We start from the raw sequence: 18,763 nt of genomic DNA, 5'->3' as shown, positions 1-18,763 counted from the left end.
GCAGTAGATAAGCTAGCTAAAATAGCGCGAGTACCCCCGGAGGAAGCCAAAGCGTGGCTTGAAAAACAAGCCCTGTGGCAGATCTATTTGCCGGCACCACGCTACGTGCCTAGAAGGAGGTTCGGTATTAACATACCTAATAGCGTTCACCAGGCAGACCTACTGTTCCTACCCCACGACAAGAGGTACAAGTATGCCTTAACCGTAGTGGACGTAGCCAGTCGTTACAAGGAAGCCGAACCCTTGACCACGAAAGATTCGGCCCAGGTAGCCAGAGGATTCGAACGCATATACAAACGCAGTCCGCTGACGTGGCCAACAGAGCTGCAAGTTGACCCCAGACGGGAGTTCATGGGTGCCGTGTCACAACTGCTAGCCAAACACGATACAAAGGTCAGGCGTGGCACGGCTGGAGCCCATCGCAGCCAAGCCATAGTTGAGAGATTTAATAGGACTTTGGCTGAGCGCTTGTTCGGCCATCAGTATGCTAGGGAGATGGTCACCCCTGGAAAACGATCGACTGAATGGGTCACGAGGTTACCCAAGGTGGTGTCGGCAATCAACCATGAAGTCACCCGTCTCACCGGTAAGAAACCGGCAGACGCTATCAAACTAAAATCAATAGTTGCAGAGTCGGCCGCTCCATTGCGTGGGAAGGAGAAACAGATACCAGATAGGGCCCTAGTGAGGTATCTATACCAGCCGGGGGAACACGAGGGTGATAGCCGTAAGCGGGCCACCGATCCTATATGGTCTGTCAAAACTTACAACATAGATAAAGTGGATATAAAAGCCGACGAACCTAACTTGTACTACTTGAGGGATGGGCCGGGTAGGGGGTTTGTAAGAGAAGAATTATTGATCGTACCGTACGGCACAGTGTTACCTCCAACACATGTTAAGTAGTAGGGGTAATAGTAGCAAGAGCTAAGGGCCCAACCAAAGCCTTATTTAGTAAATAAGGCTTTGTAGAGACTTTTCTTGAAAGTGTTTTAAAACCCCCATTGTATATACTACTGGAAATGAAACTGAAAATAATTATTCAGATTCGGGATTCGAACTTCATGTTGCTGATGAAATATGGATTTATGCTAATCAGAAACCATCACACCAGTGGCAGAATAGAAAGATTCCACCCGAGAAAGGCATCTAATTGTACATGCGGGATCGTATTTAGTTTTGGTAACTGAATGTGATCTTGTGTTCAGTCAGCAGATGATAGAGACTTAAGCACAGAAATGAACGATTCATTGTACACGGAGCATGTAACAGAACATCCGCTACCTGCTCTGTCAGACAAGTGTCTGGTTGTGGTGGACAATGCTGCCAACCACAGTTTCAGAGATCTGCATTAGAAAACCCAGACGTCCGCTTCTATGAAAGCAGAAAGCACTCAAGGTGAACGACTCGACAGCAACAGTAAATCTGTCCAGAGGTCGTGCACGTGAAACTCATTCTAACAACACCCGTCAGACGTTACATCAATTGAACCTATGCCCAGAATGAGTTGATCACAACAATCACGAAAACACAAAGATGGTTATGTGTGTAACTTGTTGAATAGGCGATGACCCTAATCGGAATTGTGCATGTAAGATTAGCTGCATTTCACACATGGAGTGAAAGTTTGACTTTGACTGAAATAAGTGTTGCTGCCCTTGCCAGGAGCAGAACGTAAAGACCCCTCAATTCTCACTTTCACATTTATGGGTACACAACAACCTAACGACATAAAATCAACATCACCAGTCTATTTACATATCAACATTACTGACGTATATCAAACCATACATTATGACTAGTCATGACTAGCTGACATAGTCATGAAGAGTATTTTTCCATTGCGGGGTTATGTCTTTTGTTTTCTTGCCTTCTTTCCATTGCAACCAAATATGTTTTCTTGGCCAAATGTTTTAATTTTGAGAGGTCTCATAGAAAACAAACAAAACAAAACAAAACAACAACAAAAGAAAAAAAGTAGTTCATCATGTCACATAGTGTTTACTGAGACACCAGTCTGTTTCCTACCTGTGACACATCTTTTTGACGCAATAGGGATTTCAAGACTCTGCAACAAAGACATTCAGTCTGGAGTGCACACGCACGCAAGCACACTGAAAGGAACGTTGTAAAGTTATGAATGACATTTAAGTGTCAATGGAGTATTTGAATATTTGTGAAAGTGAAAGGGTGCGTTACCGTAGCTTTGCACCCGAACGCAACGCCCAATGACAATGACGGGTCAGTGATACGTTGAAGAAATTTTGCGTCCTGTCGTGGCTCCACTGGCTTGAGTCATCGGCAGGAATTTTGAATTCCAAGATGATAATGCCAGACCACAGCGGGCCAAAATGGCGGGCAATATCAAGGCCATGCTGGTTCATGGGTGATTTCTTTTACCTTTTGTCACCGCAAATAAATCACCGTAACACAATATGAAAATAGGTTCACATACTCCACTGACACTTAAATGTCATTTGCAATATTACGACGTTTCTTTCGCTCTTCAGTATTTACAATGTGTGTACATAGGCAAGTCACAATGTTTATCACCAACATAATAATAGTAAAGTTTCCCATCACTAGAAGTAAATGAAGCGTTGGTACCTTTGTCAGATATTTGCCTCAAGTGTCAATATATAGGTGTTTGATTTGTGTGCACATTTGAATACACAGTGCTGAACATTCTGTTATCGGCCATGAATTGTACAAATGCTTGGTAAAACATATTTCTCAACTTGTTACACAAATGACCTGAAGTAATAATGTGCCATAAATTCTGACATAGCATTATCAGTCATAACAGTTACGATGTCGACATCACACAAATAACTTGTACAAATACTTGGTAAAAATTTGTTTCTCAACTTGTTATACGAATGACATGAAGTGATTAAGTGTGCTTCTTCAACTGCAGATACATTCAATTTCGAGTAACAATGTACATCATTAACAATTATAATTTTAAAGATTATGACTCATTCAGTATGTAATACTCTCTGTACAATCAATCAAAACATCTCAGCTGCACATGTGTAATCTCTCTCAACAATCACTAGAGCCAGTTCTGTAACCTCCCCTATTGGTTTATACTATTTATGTTGCAGGAATATGGCGACGGCAATCCTCCACCCAATGTCTATGCATTTTCCTATCGGAAACACGAGGCCTTTTGATGTGACACTTGGATGTCAGGTTGACAAGGAGTGTGACATGCTGTTACTTGGGTGTGGGGATATCAGGAACGTCCTACACACCATTCACGAGCTTCATACAAGGGGAACCACAAAATCGAAAGATCAGACAATCAACATCCACCTCAATGACATTGACGACAGTATCTTGGGACGCGATCTGATTTTGCTCTACCTCGCTGGAACAATCGATCCAAATAGCTCGGAAGATTTGAGGTTTCTTTGGGGAGTCTGGTATGACGCCTTGTTGTCCCAGGAACACCTGCAGAGGCTGAAGCAAGTGATGAAGGAAGTAGCTTTAGTCCAGTCAGGCAATAATGGGGTGTATTTTGGAAATCTGAAAAGTGAAGAGTCCATCAAAAGGGCTCTTCTTCGTATGGAGAAAGCTGAAATGAATGGTAAGGAAATGACTGATACAAGATGGGAATTCCTAAAAAGTCTGTACTCAAAAGACGTGCCAAAGTTAACCATGGACTGGGCAACAGGACAAATGGTCCGTCCTAGAGTGGACCTACCAGAGACAGCAGTAGACTGGGTTACAAAGAGAGTGAGTGCCCAGTGTGGTCGTCTTGACAAAGTACAACGACTCAAGGACAGGTATGTCACTTACTTATTACCATACAGTTCTGATTTATACCGCTGTGATATTGCTGAAATAGTGTGAAATGCGTTGGAAAACTATTCTCACCCACTTTGTTTGTTTAATATGCTTCTTCAATGTGAGCAGATACCATCAGGAAATCCGCGACTACATTTGTACTGGAGTTACGAGAGTCAATTTACAATCGATGTCATCTAAGCGGTTGGTGAATAGCTTCAGTGGCAATGTGACCCTGTTGAGGCCTGGATGTAATATCTGGCTTGTCCCTGACGACTGCTGTCCATACCTTTCTCACGACATCGACCTGGAACTTCACAGGTAGGGACACATTATCAAGGGTGTCTAGTGTGTACTTACATGTGTAACAAGACAAGTTAAAGTAAAGGTATTTTGTTTTCAAGAACATGGAAAATATATTCAGAGAGACTTATATCTATGGATCCGTGAAGGGAAGAGGTAGAACAGGCCTTCAGCAACCCATGCTTGCCATAAAAGGCGACTAATGGGATCCGGTGGTCAGGCTCGCTGACATGGTTGACACATGTCATCGGTTCCCAATTGCGCAGATCGATGCTCCTGTTGTTGATCACTGGATTATCTGGTTCAGACTCTATGATTTACAGACCCGTGCTACACATCTGGAATATTGCCGAGTGCGGCGTGAAACTAAACTCACTCACTCTCTTATTTCTATGGATTATCCCGGTCGTACATACAAAGTTCTCGTTGCCATATATTTCTGTATGCTTACGTGAAATGTGCTCACACCTAGATATGATGGCTGTAAGGTGACTCTAGCCTCACTCTGCATGGAAATGCTGAAGACGTGGGTAGAAAGTTTCCAGGCAGCAATGGAAGATGACTGTTTTATCAAGGTACAGCGAGGATTTAGGTTGAAACAGGAAGCGGTATTATTTCCGACGCCATTCATAAATATCTGACAATAAAAGAGGATTTCAGAAAAACCTTTAACGTCTCAATGAGAATAGATATGTCTTCACCATCCTCATTGCACGCACACACGCACGCACGCACGCAAGCACACGCACGCACATTCCGCAGTTAAAACAAAAGTTTGATAACGTTGTTTACAAGCTCCAAATGCATCCCATATAGTGTATTCTTAAAATTTCTCATATTTTCACGATTAATGGTGAACTGTTCTTGTAGATCTACATGTGGCTGGGAGAGGCAACGGAAGTGTGCGAGAAGGGCCTGCCAGAAAATCTCCGGTTTGACTTCATCGATACATCCAATTTGGCAGATAAAGTTGGTCTGGTCTCTGTGCTGACTTGTTCTCGCGACAGACTGAAGCAGCAAGTATCCCAATGAACGTTGCCTGACTAAATCAAATGTGATGTCAGAACCAACCTTATTTCTCTAAAATGAAAAGCAAGGTTAGACAATGATGTCATGGACCCACAAAACTCTGTACAGAATTTTGTCTCGGTTCGAATCCTGACTCTTCACGATCACCCTCATTATGAGTTTCGGTCAGTGGTGCAGGCTAAAAACTGCAGGGGGTTCAATTCCAGACCAAGCTCCAAAAAACCTGCGGGGGGTTCAATTCCAGACCCAGCTCCAAAAACCTGCAGGGGATTCAATTCTAGACCCAACTCCAAAAAACCTGCAGTCGGTTCAATTCCAGACCCAGCTCCAATAACCTAAACAGTTCGTAATGGCGTTACATATACTAACTCAATAACGCAAGTTGCTTAATATGTTTTTGTTCAGGCCCAACGGAGTGCTGAGGACAGAAAGTTTTGACTTCACAAGATTGGGAGGCGTCGTGTCAGTGGAAAAGTACCTTTATGGCTGCATTGATGTGCCAGTGTTGATGTATCCGACAGTGTTTGGTTTACACCTAGCTGAAGAACTTTCTCTCGGTCATGAGTAAGTACCCGAGATTGCTTTGTTACAGCATAAATGTAAGAAAATCAACACAAACAACGTTTGGACCACAAATTGACGGAACATACGGTCGAACACATGATTGCATTTCTAAAAGAACATCTGTGTCCACCAACGCCACTTCACTTGAAATGTAAACTGAGAATATAAAGTGTCAGTTATCCGCAGTGATAAAATCCACATTCCGTGAAAGGCCGTGATGATATTATGAATTATATAATTGGTGTAAATGTTGTTACCTATGATTGGTGACACAATATGACCTTGAACAAGTACCCTGTTACTTCATTGACCAGGAATATCCCGCCAACTCAGTTCCCCCTACGTACAAAGTTGACCTTGAAATGGAAAATAGCTCGGGAGCAGAAAAGTCTAACACCTATTACACTTGATAAAAAAGGTATGTGATCAAAGGGCATTTAATCTAAAATATTATGCATAAACGTATCTATAAATAGTCAGCGTCTATGGTCGTCATAGTGAACATACGTTTGACGACCACATTTTTCTGAAAGGGGGTCGATGTTGGGTGACGATGTTAGGGTACGATGTGGGGTGGCGGGGCGGTAGATATTGATAAGGACGATGATAAAGGATGAAGTTGGTGGTGATGGTGGAGTTCGGTTTGGGGGCATAATGGTGAGTTGGTGATGTTGGCGACATTTTTGTGTTTCTCCTGTTCCAGTTCACAAATATGTTTTTTTTATTATGTTTGGTTTTATGCGAAAGACCCTGAAAATGAGTTTACCAGAACATGCAGAGTCAATATGAAGCTCCATTTACCGCATTGTAAAACAAGGGATAAATATCTGCATTGGTATATATTTCAGACGCAGTATCAGCAGCACTAGTAAAGGTGAAATCATGTCCTGGTTTAGACGTCAAGGGTTCCCTAGCACATGTCATAAAGCCGTGTGTCAAAACAGCAACGGAAAATATTCTGAAAAGGGTTCAGGAGATTGCTAAAGGTAACTCCAGCGTTGTTATGGGAACACCTTGCTTCTGTTTGTGAAAAATGCTCACCGTCATCTGAAAGTCGATCAAAGGATTCCATCCATCTATTCTAAAATGTCTAGACATGTTGAGAACCTATTCCCAAAGTAATGCTGTCAAGTGACAATATTTCAGTCATTTCTTTCAAATAATCACATTATTTTCCTGAAATATTTCAGTCACATTTTGTCTTTTCAGTCAATGAGAAGGTGAGAACACAACAAAACTGTTAAACTTCTCAATGTCAATAGCGCATTAAACTATTCTTTTCTAGTTATTGCCGTAACGACGAGATCTTCTCTTCCCATTTTTTATAGTTCTATTTTGAATCTGCTTTTTTAAGCAACCATTCATTTTCTTAGTCATGGTGGTGATACTCATCCGTAAAGAGAAACAATTTGTGTAAAGACATCAGTTCAAATACACTGAATGTTGGGAGGATTCCAGTATGTTTTACGTTTGAAGTGGTAAGTAATGCATAATTTGATGAGATAACAGTTTACATATACATACATACATACATAAAGTGACGCAAGTCAGTATATAGAATATATGTATCAGTGTAATTTTCAATGTTAAATACAAGAAACACAAACAGGGTCAAATAGACAAAAAATTGAGTGACGACATTTCTTGGCCAGTGAGGCTGATGTCAAGTTTTCGAAAGGCAAAAAGGTTGACAAGAACTGATCTCGCTAGTGTTGACCTGAAAAGTGCCGATCTTGTCGAGGGATGGTGACCCTTTGACGACCACTCCGGGAAGGTTATCTATGGTCTGTGTAGCGTTGTATCGATTCTGAAGACGGTAAATTGTGGTTATGAATGGACGAACAACACTTCGGACAGACATACCAGCTTCCAAACGTCTGATGGCCTGGTTTCTTTCAATTCGAGCTAAATGTAGCATTAATGAGTGAGTGAGTCAGTTTAGTTTTACGCCGCACTCAGCAATATTCCAGCTATACGGCGGTCTGTAAATAATCGAGTCTGGACCAAACAATCCAGTGATCAACAACATGAGCATCAATCTGCACATTTGGAAACCGATGACATGTGTCAACCAGTCTGACCACCCGATCCTGTTAGTCGCCTCTTACGACAAGCATAGTCGCCTTTGATGGCAAGCATGGGTTGAAGGCCTATTCTACCCCGTAGTATTAATGAGAAAGGCGCGACAGACCCAACTTTTGTGCAGTCTTACACTCACCACTTGTGGAGACAATTCGCACATGTTCGATGTCACGAGACGAGTGTGTTATGATACTCACGTGTTGGTATAGTGAGTTTTAGGTGATTCCTTCTATTATTTGTGTTTAATCGGGTCTTCCAAAACGCAACAGAAATGTAATGATATGTAAGTATACAATGCTGAAACATTAAGTATATATGTAGGTATATTGCACATAGTAGTTCAGCAGTTAACATTGGTCATTCTAAGTCAAATAGTGGGAATAGAGGAGATCATTTTTTGAGAATTTATCGAGAACATTGTTTCTTTTGGAAATACACTTTTCCACCGTGAACACGTCCTTTAAAATTTTTATGAAGTTTTCTAAGTTGGGTATTATTTTTTCAGGGTGCAAATATAGATGCATCTTTTAGCAGAAAGTATCGTGTGATAAAGTAGTGGGTTAACATTTAGATTACCAAACCAAACGTGAAATTTTGTCAGTTGTAGTTCCTGTATGTTTTGATTACTCCAAATTTGAAGTTCAATCCATATTTTTTTCTTTCCTCACATTCCCAATATATACACCTGGACTTTGATTAAGCACCCACCCCCATATTTTCCTAATGATGAGAAACAAAAGTTGGTATAACTTTTGCACTATTTTGTTGACAATGAAAAATCATTGACTGTACATTGTACCATCTTTTGGCAAATGAAAAAGAGGAAAATTGAGTGAACTCCTGTTTATTAATTTGAAAGACAAATGATAATTTGACAACAGTGTTTTCTTGCTGAAATTAAACAATGAAAAAGTATGGTTGAGGCAACATCAATGACCAACTGTCTGACAAATTAAAAATCAGGAAAGGTCATTTGTTACCATCTCAAAAGTTTAGCATCAGTATTTTGTGTATCCACCACGTGCTCGGATGACAGCTTGCACTCTTCTCCTCATACTGCTGGTAAACCTCCTGATGCGATCACGTGGCAATCGCTGCCATTCATCATGTAAAACAGCTTCCAGTTGTGCACGATTCTGCATAGGAGGTTGCCTCAACCTCACACGACGTCCAAGAAAGTCAAAGATAAGCTCTAAAGGATTCAAATCCGGACTCATAGCTGGCCATCTGAAGATATGCCGTCACTGCACGTGAACGATGTGGCCTGGCATTGGCATCCATGAATAATGAGCGTGTAGCCAACGGATGATTATCAAAATGAGGTACAACAACTGGACGGATAGTATCCTGGATGTACTGTTGACCATTGAGATTTCCATGGACAGTCACCATTTGCAATTTACAGTCATGGGAGAGGCAGCCCCAGACCATAACTGATCCTCTACCATAAAGAACAGTAGGATGAACATTTCTGGGCACGTAAGCTGTGTTTCTATGCCTCCAGACTCTCATGCGACCATCTGTGACGTGGAGGAGGAACCTGCTCTCGTCTGACCAGTGAACCCTCCTCAGTAACCTCAAGTTCCACTGTTGACGAGACATACACCACTTTAGGCGATGTCGTTTATGACGATCAGATAGAGTAGGACGTTTGATTACTCTTCTGGACCTCATAGCAAGTGCCTTAAGGCGTCTTCTGACTGTTCTTCTGGGTTGTCCAGACCTTGGACGATCTTTTACATGTCCAGTAGCTTGATGTTTTCGAACAAGCCGACTGATTACTGAGTGACAATACCCCAGTTGTCGTCCAATGGCTTTGAAGGACATGCCTGTTGCGTGCATGCCAACAATCTGCCACCTCAGGGCTTCAGAAAGTCTTCTCCTTGCCATTTTGATTTTTATCACATTGAGGAAGTAACAGATTTCCTTTCTTGTACACAGAAAGTGTATCACAGAGAAAGTGGATTTTGAGAAAAGTGAGGGTTGCATGCTTCATGTGCCCAAAGCATGCTTTGCACGGAAAGCAAAGGAACTTAATGACCTTTTCAGACTACTAGAGATGCTTTGCACGGAAAGCAAAGGAACTTAATGACCTTTTCAGACTACTAGAGATGTGTCCTTATACAGACATATGATAGATTTTTAACTTTATCTAACAATTGTGTTTTTATCATGATATATATTAGGGGGTGCTTAAGTGCAGGTGTATATATGACAAATGTCTTCATCCGCTTCGTTACAGAAAGTACATTTAAAATTGTCAACTAATTTCACCACCAAGCTCTCTTTTGGCATAAATAATTCCATGCAAAAATATATATTGAAAATCTAAAACTTTAACATCGTTTACATTTTTCCTACATAGCCTAAAGATCAAAGGCCATTCAAAATCTATGAATGTATTTTTCCATTTATGGCAATTATGTGGTAAAACACTATCAGACAGCAATATATCACGAAACGATCTGGAAACTCAAGTCATGAAATCCTTTTGTAGAGAGTTTATATTGAGGTCATTTGTATACATATATCTGTGGCCGTTTTAGGTCTTTTCCATGATTCAGGTAAAATATATAGAATGTATTCAAGATCTAAATATGTACTCCTCATTCCATATGTATTTCTCAAATCTTCAAAAGAAACCAGACCTTGTTCATCATACAAGTCCTTAATACTTAAAATTCCTATGCTGGCCAAGTGTCTGTTACAGTGGTTTGGGGTTTTAAAGTTATGATTGAGCCATATTGGTTGTAGTAAGGTTTCATTTATGTTATTATCTTCAATGGTGTTTTTAGTACAATAGCTATCCCATGCTGCCAATACATCTCTCCAAAACGGAGTTTCGATTTTAACAACATTATGAAAGTTAGCGCCATATTTTAGTATATCTTTAAAGGGAAATTTGCATTTCTTACATTTGCTTTCCTGATATATAGCCCGAGTATGGAGAGTTTCGTGGCATTACCAAAGGTTTTGATATCAATCATGCGTAACCCACCTTCTTTATAATCCTTTTTTCAAAACGCTCAGTTTGATTTGGGTTAGGTAAAGTATTAAGATATGAACCAACTTTGGAAGAGTTAACGTTTTAATAGTAGTAGTTTTGCCAAGCAATGTCAGTCATCTTTTTCGCGATGACGCTAGTAAGCTGTTAGTATCCTCTAGTCTTTTTCTTGTGTTGATAACCCACAGATCATTTAAGTCAGAAGTAAAATTAATTCTTAAAACTTCAAATTCTTTTCTTTGTCATTCTGTATCCAAGACTTCCCAAAGTATGTCTCTGCTTCCCTTCCAGTTTTAGAGACAATCCATATTGCCTTAGTCTTATCTAAATGTATTCTTAACCCTGATATGTTGTAGAAATTATTAATTGTATTAATCTCTATCTATCCTCCTAGTCATCCCAAAATAATTCTGTATCATCAGCATGCCAGCCTAATTTATATTCTTGCTCATCAATGACAATACCCTTTATTCTATTATTCTGTCGTATCATACATCCAGGGATTTCAGCCACAAAAAGAAACAAATATGGTAATAATGGATCACCTTGCCTGCACCTCGCTCATTAGGGAAATGAGAGAGGTGTCCATTCTGACATCTTATTTTTTATAGAAACTATCTTTAATGAATCTATAAATCCAAATCTTAAGATCTGTCCAAAAGTACTTAAAGAAATCTATCGGGAAACCATCTGTACCAGGGCCTTTGTTATTCTTCATGCATTTTACAGCCAGTAATATTTCATTCATTTCAATGTCTTTTTTCTAATTTGGTCTGTCAATTTGTCACTCAATGTTGGGGTTATCATCTTTTCAAAATGAGAGTCTGTTTCATATTTATTATCTAAAGAGTAAAGTTTTCTATAAAGTTCATTAAGATTGAATCACTGTCATGATCAGTAATTTCTTCACTATTATCAGTAATAATTTTATATATTGATTTACTGACATAGTTTCTATTTTCTAAATGGCAGAAATAATTTTTTGGTTTTTCTCCTTCTTCACACCATAAGAATTTTGGATTCCTTTCATCTCTTCTTCTTTTATCTGCTGCAGTTCTGATTTCAGTTTCACAAGTTCTGAAAGTAAGGTTTCATCTACATTTTGAAAATCTCTTCTAATTGTATCGTCATAATCTTTAATTCTAACTTCTAATTCTTTGGCCTTATCTTTTGTTTTCATTTTAAGAAAAGATGGAAAACAAAACGCAACAAAAATTATTGATGACACCATCAGGCTTCAATATATTCCAAAAACTCATATCAGTTTAGGGTTCCGAGTTTGTTTCCTGTTTGGATAAACCTTGCGTTTCTTATGCATATGAAGATATAAACTGACATACCTATCAGTATCATCACCCCCATTTACAGATTGTAGACTATACTATGAAACAAACTATTTACAACACTCTTAGATGTAATAATATATTTTTCAAGCGTGTGTCTTCGAGTGTGTGAATTGGTGCGAGGGAGGGAGTTAAGATTTAACGTCACATCGGCAATTGTTCAGCCATATCGTGACTAGAATAGGATACATTTATAAACAATATGTATGTATTGTCAACGCTTAGATGTAGTTGACGGGGATTAGCTCATGGTAAAGACGAACATTACGGTGACAAAGAATGCCTTGAGTTTGAACTTCTTCAGCTGCTTACACAAGAAATGTCAAACAAGTATACATGAATGAGGTCAGCCTTTCCCCTGCCACCGGCATAATCCTGCCCGTGGTCGACCCTACACAGACAGGCGGTAAACCGGAGTCAAGATTTTGTCAATTTGGATAGATGTGAGGATACTTAATATTAATATGTATGAAAGTGGCAAACAGGAACAGGGCCGCTGACATGACAATGTACACTGCAGCTGTGATAAAGATTAAGAACGCAGATTAAATACTAACAACTAGGTCTCATATGGCTTTGGCTTTACAGGATTCGGTTTTTAGAAATATTTGGACGATGGCTGTCTTGAATTAGACACTATAACAATTTCCCTCCATACCGTAAAGCTTGGACCCCAAGCTTAAAAAAGTGAGTCCAGACTAACAGGTGTGAAGTGTAAATACCAATAAAGCAAATCAGTACATAATCACAGCGTATGTATCTATGCAATGACAGTATAGGAGTAATCATCTTGTCAGTGCCACATTAGAAAAATAATCATTGAGGTATTGACTACTTCGGACAGATTCAATAAATATTTGAGTAAAGGATCTTAATATCTGGAGTCTGGCCTTACCGTGAGACCCAATACTAAATAATGATTATAGTCAGAAAAAGTATACATTAAACATTTCAGCAAAATATTTCGCATAATGAAATTTGAAACCAGGAGTCAAACTTTACCGCATGACTCAGACAGTACTTATGGGTACTGTTGCCCTCTTACATACAATGGGTGTTATTCCTGTGTCTGTGACAGAGCTGTGACAGAGCTGTGACAGAGCTGTGACAGTGTGGGTGTCATGCCCATTAGAAATAATGATCATAACCATACTCTGACTTCAAAATTATAAAATCCTGAATATTGACTTGCTGTTAATGTCTTAATACTAACACATAATATAAATGTGATTGTGAGTGGCAGGACCCAAAATTCGCTCTATCTGACTTGAGAGTCAAATGCTGGGATACCGGGAGTACAACACTTAGGCATAGGACCATACCACTGACTTCGTTGTGTTTTCTGAGGTTCTGCATTGCGGATTAAACAAGTAGTATGTGTGTATTCACCACTCACAATTACACAGACAGACACAGACACACACACACACATACATATATACATGTAGTGGTATATCACAGTCTAATGAATTGTATTTTTTATACTTTTACATAAAAACAAACATATGATGTCTACCTGTCAACTCATCCCACAGCCACAACGAAAACCAAAGTAAGTACATTTTTCATGATTATGTTTGTTACGTGTTTGTTTTCTTTATAGAAGCAATAGTTAGCACTCGAAACAGTAACAGTGAACGACCAACACGGAAATGCTTTGAATGTTTCGATATCAACAATTCTGAAAATTTCTGAGTTTACATATCAATACATATTACTCGTCAGGTGCAATACAGACAGCACGTCTCGGGCGAGGAAAGGGTAATGAAAGGTAGTTTTTATAGGCAGTCGTGTAGAATACCCTTTATCAGACGTGAAAATCAGAAGGGAAGTGTTTTTGTATGGATATATGCATAGGGTACTGCCATGAATAGACAGATAGTACCTGTCAGCCCAGTTTCATCTGAGCGCTCTTGACAACTCACGTGTTCTCATCCTTTCAAATCACCCGCGCTCAGCAGAGTGAACGTCTTTAGTTAACCCTTTGTAAAGAAAAACGCTTATGACACTACTTACACACATCAAGGTGTACACTATATTGTTTACAGACCCTGATTGAGTACACGGATCATTATCTTGTGACCATCCAAACCGACCCAAAATATCTGAATAAGGGGGAATTCAGCATGGACTGTGTAGATGGAGATCCGTATGATATAGTACTGCAGAATAGCCACAATGGGTGAGATTTTGTTCTGAGGTTATCTATTGGTAAAACGAAAATAACAAGATTTGTAATGTGTGTGGACTTTCCACTGTTTCCTTCACATCCATTTGAAAGACGTCGGTTTTATCAATGATCAATAAAATGGTGCTATTGTTTTCGTCATACTTTCGGCAATTGCCTTGCTGTATGTACTAACTCGTGCATCGGGTGCCTGGCCTTGTCCATACTGGGTGTTTATTGCTATGCTGTGTGGATTATGCCACGCCATACGGTGATATGACGTTACTGTATGCAAGATGTGAGTTGGTATGAAACTGTTTTAGACGTTGAAAAAAGTTCTTGTATAACGTCTGTGCCAGAGGAAGGCCAGTTTTGGTTGTCCTCCAAAGCGTTGGCCATTTAACCTGGTGGTGGGATTTTGAAGGAAATGGAGTATTTATTTATCCACTGTTTCCTTAATGCAGTGCCTTTCGTGCTTCAGGCGATCAAGCTTTAGAGAAACGCTGAGTCTTTCATGTGGAATCGCATTGAACAAAAGCAGCGTCACATTTTCTCGGAAGAAGGGAAAAATTGAGGCTCGTCTTGGCAAAGATGCTGATGTGACTCTCGGTGAACGAGTTTTGCCCTGGAACAAGCTCAACAGAATCTCTGTTGCTGATCTTCCAAACGTCCCTCTTTCGGAAAGCAGTAAAGAAACAATAGAGACATACGTTGGAAGCATGTGTCCCTCGTCTCCAGAGAGTTCAACACGCCACATGTTGCCGAAAAAACAGCTTAGATGTCTTCTGGAGTTCATCTTGATAAAAGCCCCATTTTCATTTGGGGTAGGTGTTTTGTGCTTCGATTCTTTTGGATCGTTGTGCCGGTTACATGCGAAATAATAGCTGATAACTGACTGTAGGACTGATGCTAAACAGTGACAGAAATCACGGTCAAAGTAAAGTATTACCTAAGAAGATGCATGTATCCCTCTGTATGATCACTGGCATATGAAGTGATATACTAGACTTTCACTCTTGCCTCTGCATGTTTTCTTCTTAGCTGCCAACATTCATCACGATTAGAGCTCAAAGTGTCACCAATCCTGACAGGACAGCAAACAACATGCTACGTTTGGAAGATCTGAAGATCCACGAAAACAAACCTACCCTATTCGTGACGTTTTTCGACTTTGACAAAGCTGATCATCTGATCAGCCAAAAGAAAATCACGGATGAGGAAATCTTACCATGGAAACAAACGAAGACATGTATGGAGCTGGACCCATCATCTTCTCCAAATCTCAACAAAGTAAACATTACTGTTGTAAATAGATTATACCAGACTGCCTGGGATAGATTTTCGAAACTGTAGTCGCAAATTAATGTTACCATATCGCACTTACGACTATCTTAGCGCTAAGAGAGCTTCGAAAATCTAGGCCCTGGTTCCATGTGATCAGTGAATGCTAACCTTCTCTGATCCCAGTGTTGTGATTGTTGCACAACATTCAGCATATGCTCCCTCAGGTATGTGCCAGCTGTCGGTAAACCAGACAGTCCTGTGTCTGATTGGTGTTCTTAATAACCGTCTATGTTGTCTTATTGTGCAATAAAGCTAGTAGAGAAAAAACGTGACAATGCAAATCTTGTTCTTTACTGGGGAACATTGGAGTTCATGTTTATATCGGAGCATCAACGTCATAACCTTTGTGTCCATGATGTTTGCGCATGTGTTTGTCATCCACAGGGATATGCTTTGTTGGTGAAGCTTCTAGAAGTCAACTCCGCCCGAATGATTCAAGATCAGCCCGAGGACAGAAGATGGATGACAAGAAGCATTCTGAGAGGGAGATATCCCTATGAGGAACTACACGCTTTGAAGGTCAAGGAAGAGCTTGCTGAATTGTTTAGTTCTCTCTGTAAGTACACGTATTCAGGAAATATAGCATAGGAGTTCATTACATAGTGAGTATATTGCATGCGCTTTCTTTTTCAGCGTTGGATATGTATAGTTCTTTATTTTCGTAGTTTAAGGTGTTCCGGAGAAAAGGACACGGGAACATGACATTGGCGCAGAATCAAGCCCCTGGTGCAGCTTGTGTCAGTTGTGGATCTCAGAGGACTGTGTTCGGGTTGTGGCCAGGTATCTACTCAGACAGAGAATGTAACGGAGAAGCCGGGACAGTCCACGGGAGCGTCTGTAAACCTGTTCTACACAAAATAATAGTGTGTGTAAGGTTAGAACCCACAGGTGTTTATGTCAATCATCTAGACTAGTTCTTAGAAGGGTCAGATAAAAGTTTTAAGTAAGGACCTACAACAGATGAATAACTCTTGACTCTTTTGCCATTGGCACCATTGTGTTTTGTCTTGCAATAAATAATTATTATATAGGATAAACACATTGTCTAAGCATCAGCACTGTCGTCTATAACTACACCTACTTTGTACGTGCTCGTGATATCATTATGGTAAATTCAGATATCATTTGCAATCACGCGGTATCGATAGGAGCACCTGTGAATTATTGGATGAGTAGATTCAGTATTAATTTCAGCATGCAGCCATAACTCAGCAACATTTGGTCAGATGCAGTGGATGTTTACGATGCCACAACTATTCCAAAATAGCATACTCTGGTCCTGGGAGTGTAGTATGAAATCTCAGTCATGTACATAAATATTTAATTTATATGTATAATATATTATAATGCACATTTCCTATTGATGAATGAATTGCCGATGTTGCTTGTTTATCACATTTACAGATAACGTCAGTATTTCATACATGTGATCATATCCGATTTGTAATACCAGATTGGTAACTCTGAATGTTTGGCCAGCTATCAATAGCTGGTCATGAAGAGATTTTATATATGGGGACGTTCAAATAAATACGATGAAATCCGGTTATGCTGATGCACTTTTTCTGCTGGGGACGTTTTAGATCGTCTTCTATGCCATGATAATGTTGGTATGTAGGCAGGCCAAACACTCAGAAACATCATATTTACAATTTTGTGTAATAAAGTCACTTACGTAATTCTTTTTTGTCCCGTGGAATTTAAAATGGTGCTCAGTTTGAGCCATCGCGCGAGGTTGAAGGGGTGCGGGAGCGGTGCGGGGATTCGCGGGGCTGGGGTGTGAAGGTTTACGTCTAAGATTGAGCACTTGTGGGAGTAGGCAGTCCTGAAGGGGGACTGGGGATAGGATGAGTCTGATGCTGGACACTACACCCTTTCCTCCGAGGTCCTACCACTCCTACTTTTGTCGAAACGCCTGTGAATCAGACATGTTGGATTCCGTTTTTACCTACAGCCCTGTGAAGCTAGGAGTGAGTGAGTTAGTGAGCTTCGTTTTACACCGTACCGCAATATATCAGATATATGGCAGTGGTCTGTAAATAATTGAGCCTGAACCAGGCAATCCAGTGATCAACATCATGAGCATCAATCTGATCTGCGCGATTGGAAACTGACATGTGTCAACCAAGTCAGCGAGCCTGACCACGCGATCCTGTCAGTCGCCTCTTACCACAAGCATAGGTTACTAAAGATTCAACCTTCACCATTTTCGCCAAAATGCCACCAAGAAAACACGCAAGGTAAACAAAAATGCCGGCGGCATCGATCACAATACAAAAGCAAACGTTTTTAATTTGTCGTTCTGTGTAGCTTGAAAAGGAGGAAATCACCAATAACCCCTCCCTCTTTCTTGATTAACTGAGTTTGAAAAAATATAGGGAAATGGTAGAATGGTCAGATTTATAGCCATGTAAAATGTTGGAATCCAAGGTTAAGTCGTACATGTCTTGTGAAATTATGAAGAAGTCTAATCTAGCTTGTTGCCTTGGATTTTTTCCACCACGTATATTTCTTTTCACTTTTATTTAATTCTCTCCAGATATCAAAAAGGTTGTAATATTCCAAAGAGTTCAGTACCGCTTCTCTGGATTTGGGGTTATTTGTGTGTTTTGGCTGAAAAAACGTTGCACACATAGATGTAGTTTCAACCACTTACACTGAGAGGTTCGTCACTGACATTGAAAACCACGAAGTTCGAGGCCAAAAATAAACATCCAGTCTCAAAACTGTTAAACGTTTGTCATGGGTATTGTTCATATCAAAAGCTAATAACACTGTGGAGGCCCAGCCAAGCTAATAACACTGTGGAGGCCCAGCCAAGCTAATAACACTGTGGAGGCCCAGCCAAGCTAATAACACTGTGGAGGCCCAGCCAAGCTAATAACACTGTGGAGGCCCAGCCAAGCTAATAACACTGTGGAGGCCCAGCCAAGCTGATAACACTGTGGAGGCCCAGCCAAGCTAATAACACTGTGGAGGCCCAGCCAAGCTAATAACACTGTGGAGGCCCAGCCAAGCTGATAACACTGTGGAGGCCCAGCCAAGCTAATAACACTGTGGAGGCCCAGCCAAGCTGATAACACTGTGGAGGCCCAGCCAAGCTGATAACACTGTGGAGGCCCAGCCAAGCTAATA

At 40.3% G+C, this 18,763-nt stretch overlaps 1 protein-coding gene across 2 annotated transcripts in view; it reads left to right on the top strand.

The window, feature by feature from the left end:
* Nucleotides 1-17,308, top strand: part of LOC137298975 (uncharacterized) — a 32,050-nt gene extending 14,742 nt beyond the window's left edge. For both annotated transcript variants that reach the window (XM_067831403.1, XM_067831404.1), the window contains exons 2-14: nt 3,108-3,791; nt 3,922-4,113; nt 4,568-4,670; nt 4,966-5,111; nt 5,530-5,688; nt 6,003-6,106; nt 6,537-6,674; nt 13,653-13,669; nt 14,166-14,299; nt 14,766-15,108; nt 15,326-15,574; nt 16,013-16,184; nt 16,294-17,308. In XM_067831403.1, the coding sequence (XP_067687504.1) occupies nt 3,112-3,791; nt 3,922-4,113; nt 4,568-4,670; nt 4,966-5,111; nt 5,530-5,688; nt 6,003-6,106; nt 6,537-6,674; nt 13,653-13,669; nt 14,166-14,299; nt 14,766-15,108; nt 15,326-15,574; nt 16,013-16,184; nt 16,294-16,298 (2,442 nt within the window). In that variant the 5' untranslated portion in view covers nt 3,108-3,111 and the 3' untranslated portion in view covers nt 16,299-17,308. The remainder of the gene's footprint in view (nt 1-3,107; nt 3,792-3,921; nt 4,114-4,567; nt 4,671-4,965; nt 5,112-5,529; nt 5,689-6,002; nt 6,107-6,536; nt 6,675-13,652; nt 13,670-14,165; nt 14,300-14,765; nt 15,109-15,325; nt 15,575-16,012; nt 16,185-16,293) is intronic.
* The last annotated feature ends 1,455 nt before the right edge of the window (nt 17,309-18,763 follow it).

The sequence above is a fragment of the Haliotis asinina genome, chromosome 10 (genome assembly GCF_037392515.1).
Source record: "Haliotis asinina isolate JCU_RB_2024 chromosome 10, JCU_Hal_asi_v2, whole genome shotgun sequence".
NCBI classification, from domain to species: Eukaryota; Metazoa; Mollusca; class Gastropoda; order Lepetellida; family Haliotidae; genus Haliotis; species Haliotis asinina.
This window is presented reverse-complemented; position numbering and strand designations above follow the sequence as displayed.